Genomic DNA, 6000 nt, shown 5'->3' with positions numbered 1-6000 from the left:
TCTGTTACATGCGCAGGTGACGAATCTTCGCTCCAAACAATGAAAAAATTAATCCACTCTTAGACAGATCCCACAGCAAACTAACTACATTCCCACCCTGTGCAAATTGTGTACGCACAGGATATACTAAAGTGCCATGGCTCCACATGTCACACAACTGCTGAAATTACAACATTTCCTATCTGGCGGCGATTCCCCACCGGCACGTGTAACCAAGTGTTAACCTCTGGGTGGTATGTCCCAAAGCGTAAAACCGGGCGAGTTAGCCGTGCGTGTAGAGGCGCGCGGCTGTGAGCTTGCATCTGGGAGATAGTAAGTTCAAATCCCACTACCGGCAGCCCTGAAAATGGTTTTCCGTGGTTTCCCATTTTCACACCAGGCAAATGCTGGGGCTGTACCTTAATTAAGGCCACGGCCGCTTCCTTCCAACTCCTAGGCCTTCCCTATCCCATCGTCGCCATAAGACCTATCTATGTCGGCGCGATGTAAAGCCCCTAGCAAAAAAAAAAAAAAACAAAGCGTAAAATTTTAACTAATATTGTATAAAACAGCTGATTTCTGATATATTTTGTATGTATTCTTATTGTCAAGGTACTAATGTTACATCTCCATTCCGGTACCGACCTATCTCCGATGGACACATCTCACAGGTGGTTTCTCTACACGAGTGTCTCAACACCAATTCTTTAGGACAGTTATGGACGTCATCAATGCCATTTCTTTATCCTTTTATTGTACAGTTCAGGTATGTACCCATAAGAAATTCTATGCACTTTTCTCTTAGTGTAATAATACAGTTGTGCTGCAGCTCAAATAGAAGATTATAGATATTCTAAAGGGCACTTATCAATGCTTAACATTGGTTAACAATGGAGGAAGGTGTTGGCATTAATTGTTCCAACAAGAAAGTTAGTGGTAACAGTCAACATGAACAGCATTTGTTTGGCACAGTATGAGTGCTCAAGAGACCCCACACTTGTATTAGATGATGGACTTTAGGATCATTTCCAAGAAAGATCTTTATTTCCATCATCTCCAACAAATCATATTATTATGATGGAGGAAGGTGTTGGCATTAATTGTTCAAACAAGAAAGTTAGTGGTAACAGTCAACATGAACAGCATTTGTTTGGCACAGTATGAGTGCTCAAGAGACCCCACAGATGTATACAGTTGAACAGGGAGTGTGAACAATGCGGCATGAAGTGTGAAAACTTGTGATAAGAATGGAAACATTCCTCACTGTGCAGGCATCTGTGGAATTATCACCAGTGAAATAAACACAAAAGTGCCCAACTAAATTAGGCATACCCTGTAAATGAAACACCACCTCAAAAGAAAAAAAGGTTCAATACAATATACTGAAAGATTTTCTTCAGAATGTGATTGCAATAATTTCATGTTTGCAGATGAGTGCAATTTACCTGAGTTCCAGAAATCATAATATTATTTTTTTACTAGGGACAATACCAATTTCTTGCAGGAATTGGAGATGAATCAGTCATACATTATGATCTGGACTGGTATGACTGTGAAACACATTCTTGGGACTATTTATATGATTGTACTAATGGGCAGTCATACAAAGACATGGTTTGGTAATGGCTCTATCCGTAGCTCACAAAACCTTGAATAGCAAGATAGGATCTCTCCACATTTTTTTTTTTTTAATCAGTGTTCCAGAATGCCCTAATTAATTTTCCTAGATGACTGGATTCAGTGCAAATTGGAGGTAGTTTCAGTCTGCCTGACTTGGTCACAAAGAAACCCTGACTCATCCATTTTGTGGGTTTTTTATTCAGAATAAAGTCAGTCAACAACTCTATCATACCAAACAATGGACAAACTGTAGGCTGCTGTAACATATGCATGCAGATGTACCACAAAAGTTGTTCTTGTTTCATATCTTAAAACAATCACCACCACCACCACCAAAGGATTTTCTCTCTAAAAATTTTCACCAAACATGGTGTCGTACCCAGTCATGTTATGATATCAATAGTCCTCATGCTGATATTTTGGGTCCATAAATTTCAGTATATGTTATACAACAAATGACAGTATCTGTTTTATTAATGAAACAAAGGAGATGTGATGCAACTCACCCTCTATGATAGCCTCTATGTATCAAAAATTATTTTTTTATTAAATTTACAATCTTTATTTTTTGCTATTTGTTTTACGTTGCACCGACACAGATAGGTCCTATGGTGATGATGGGATAGGAAAGGCCTAGGAATTGGAAGGAATCGGCCATGGCCTTAATTAAGGTGTGAAAATGGGAAACCACGGAAAACCATCTTCAGGGCTGCCGACAGTGGGGCTCGAACCCACTATCTCCTGATTACTGGATACTGGCCGCACTTAAGCGACTGCAGCTATTGAGCTCGGTAAATTTACAATCTACTATGGTATTATGTGTTTTTAAAAAAAACACCTTGTTTAAAGGTTCTGAAGTTTTTTTTGTTTTTTTTTAGGTGTAGATTATTACTCAGTGTTTTCTTTTTCTAAAATGAATTGGTGTCTGATACCTACTCATTGTACATTGTATATCTCATATAAAGTTCTTCATTCAATCAATTTTTGTCCTCTTTATGCAAAAGGATTTTCTCTCCATTTCCATCTTGATTTATTCTTCATTACCTGACTTTCACCATCCTTATTTTTATTCTTCAATGAATATACCTTGGTACAGTAATTTCTTTTTTTTTTTTTTGCTATTTTGTTTTACGTCGCACCGACACTGATAGGTCTTATGGCGACGATGGGAGAGGAAAGGCCTAGGAAGTGGAAGGAAGCGGCCGTGGCCTTAATTAAGGTACAGCCCCGGCATTTGCCTGGTGTGAAAATGGGAAACCACGGAAAACCATCTTGAGGGCTGCCGACAGTGGGGCTCGAACCCACTATCTCCCGATTACTGGATACTGGCCGCATTTAAGCGACTGCAGCTATCGAGCTCGGTACAGTAATTTCTTATTGGTCTGGTAAACCTTGTGTTTGCCCTTGAAATGTAACTATCTGCTTATCTCACTACTGAGGAATCATCAGCATCTGTTGGATCAAACATTAAAAGCTACTCTTACACATTTAGCAGTGTTTACTGAACTTTTTATAAGATTTACTAGAAGAGTTTTGGTTTCTTCTGAAGAAGGAAAGCAAATGCCCTTACATAGAATTAATGTTTTCAAGCAGTTTATTCCATTTAACATGCTGCAAACCCAAAAGACTGTCATATCTTTGGTTGTTGTGTTGATTGATTGTTTGAGCATTGTGCAGCATGATGATTAGAGTTATCCAGAAATAACAAGATGCACTCTCTCTAAAAAGTTCTTTATAGAACAAAATGTCTAAATAATAATAATAATAATAATAATAATAATAATAATAATAATAATAATAATAATAATAATAATAATAATAGTGATGATGATGATGATGATGATGATGATGATGATGATGATGATGATGATGACAATGATGATAAACTTAATGTTTATAATGAGACTAAATATTACTAGTTATTGCCATTGGGAACATCACGTATCTCCTGTTTTTAGTACATTTAAGAGAAAAAGTAATGTTCAGGCTTGATTTTTTTTCATACTTATTCAAAAGTGAAATTTATTTGCATTTTTACTTTGCAAGTGTCAGGCCCTCAAGAGAATCCAGTAATACACAAAAAATTACATGGAGTACCAGTATAGAAGCTGTGGTTCAGTAGGCAAATTTCAGCAACATAGCACAGCATAATGGCTTTAAGAATGCTATTTTATGCTTTTATTGCAAATATAAAGTAGGTATAAAGGTTGCAGTCGTTCTTTGTATTTTTTGCTTTGTCTCCATTTTTTATTGAAAGTAGGGAAAAGCAGGAAAAAGTACCCTATTTTGAAACAATATTTAACACTAGAATAGCCAAACTTTCCTCATACCTATAAAGGCTGCAGGTGGTCATTTCGACCACTGCCGCTTACTGATATATATCTAGCATCCAGGGTCTGGGAATCATGTGAATGTTCAATCATTTCTTTTAAAACAACATAGTTAACCATTGGAATGTATTGTATACAGATCAACCCATTGTTAAGTATTAATAATTGCTCATTTTCTTTCACTTCTAATAGGCAATAATGAAATATTTTGGCGGACATGCTATTGAATGCCTTGTGAAAACTTATGGGATGATAAAAATAAGTCTCTATTTGTTTAAAGATATATTCAAGCACTGATAAGCAATTTATGTCAGTGATTACCTTATGCGAACATTTTCTGCAGACTACTTTGTTGCGTGAAGAACATATGTAAGAGGTTTTGTCCTGTTTACAATCAGAGTTCGCTTGACATTGTCATTGCTTACAACTGGCACATTGGACCTGAGGCTTAGACTGAACTGCAGGGAGTTCAATCAACTGGGATCTTGTCTTCACAAAATCAGATCTTAGTTCTTGTATTACTTGAAGGATATAATCATGTCAAGAGATTCTTTGTCCCCTAACTTCCTTGTAGACTATCCATGAATTTATTGCTGCTAGATCAAGTACTGTATGTTGTAAAATACATGTACAGGCCGCCTTCGGCATCCAGTCGTAGTGGTGTATTTATGCGCCATTTGATAAACTACATCTACACCATACTTAGTTCTGTTGTAAAATTCAGTAGTACTAGGGAGCTTCTTGTTTTCTTCACTGACTTGAACATTCTTGTTCCCTTTTCCTACTGTGAGAGTAGTGCGATCTTCCTTCTGAAGTCTGACAGTCTTGTACAGATTCATGCATGATGCTTTTATTGACTCTGGGATTTCCTTTCTTACTCGATTGATTGTCCAAACAATATTAGTTTTCTTCTCTTTCAGTCTCTCAGTCAACTTTATCGATGAAAAGAAGTTATCATTGGTCACGTTATGTCCTTTATTAAGGTATAGGTTCATAAGTTTCATTACAACATTTTCAGGCAGTGACTCATTGACAGGTCACATTTTGTCTTTCCCAAGATAACGAAACCCATTTCACACATACAGTACTTAGAATCAATGCCAAATTTATCTGGCTTGTTGGCCATGTACTGCATGAACCTACACCAAGCTTTGCTGGGGAATAGTTCACCAGCTGTGACATGCGCTCCTGGTTTTCCCACTACTATCGATAACAAACCAAATAGTTGTTCCATCCTTACCACATAACTGATCCCCTGGTGCAAATGAAGGAGGCTTTAGCAGTTCATGACCTCTCCCTACTTCGTCCCCTTCCTCTTCAAACAGGTTGCCCACTGCTAAGGGATCGTACTCTGCTGCAAAATAGATTACGGCTAGGTAATTCAGTCTATGGTAGATACAAAGTCCACTGTGTTCATATTTTCATTAGCCAAATCACTATCGCTATCTGACATATTACCACACTGTTGAGGTATAAAATCCTTATCATCACTCATTACATCTACTTCTGATCTGATAATGGATCTTCATCACCTGATTCGTCTTCTCCTGGCTTTTCAATTTCTGCTAACAATTGAACAGGAGTAAGTATTGCACACTATACTACATAAGAGACAGGCACTAACTTATCCATTCATGACCACTGCTACAGGCATATTATTCAGTTACAACATGCGCTCCTATAGTGCCACTTGTAAATATATCGCAGTAAGCATGCAGTGAGCAGAATAGAGCTCTCCTTATCAAGGAAATGAAGCAGTTAAAATGACTGCTGATGGCCTTCCTATGTATAATGGACAATATCGTGTTCCCTTATTATCTACTGATGTAATTTTTGGTGTGAATATGCATAACCCTAAAAGTTTAAAAGTCACAAAAGTATAACTTCATGCATAGAAAAATACGAGTGTAGAATTACCTTGAAATTGACCAATGGTCAAAATGACTTTTCTGGGTGCTCTAGTGTTAAATATATGATTTATTCCAGTTAGGATAATTAAATATTTGTGGTATTTTTCTTTTAGGGCTCTTAATAATCAGAAACAAGGGAAACATGAAATTTAAAAACAATA

The 6000-nt window shown here is 37.1% G+C and overlaps 1 protein-coding gene across 1 annotated transcript in view; it reads left to right on the top strand.

Annotated features, from left to right (window-relative positions):
• LOC136867119 (proton channel OtopLc) overlaps positions 1-6000 on the top strand; it is a 261050-nt gene that overhangs the window by 228928 nt on the left and 26122 nt on the right. Inside the window, exon 7 of the mRNA XM_067144223.2 lies at positions 592-745. Within this exon, the coding sequence (XP_067000324.1) occupies positions 592-745 (154 nt within the window). The remainder of the gene's footprint in view (positions 1-591; positions 746-6000) is intronic.

Source organism: Anabrus simplex, chromosome 3 (assembly GCF_040414725.1).
Source record: "Anabrus simplex isolate iqAnaSimp1 chromosome 3, ASM4041472v1, whole genome shotgun sequence".
NCBI lineage: Eukaryota > Metazoa > Arthropoda > Insecta > Orthoptera > Tettigoniidae > Anabrus > Anabrus simplex.
The sequence above is the reverse complement of the archived record's forward strand: the minus strand, read 5'-3'. Positions and strand labels throughout refer to the sequence as shown.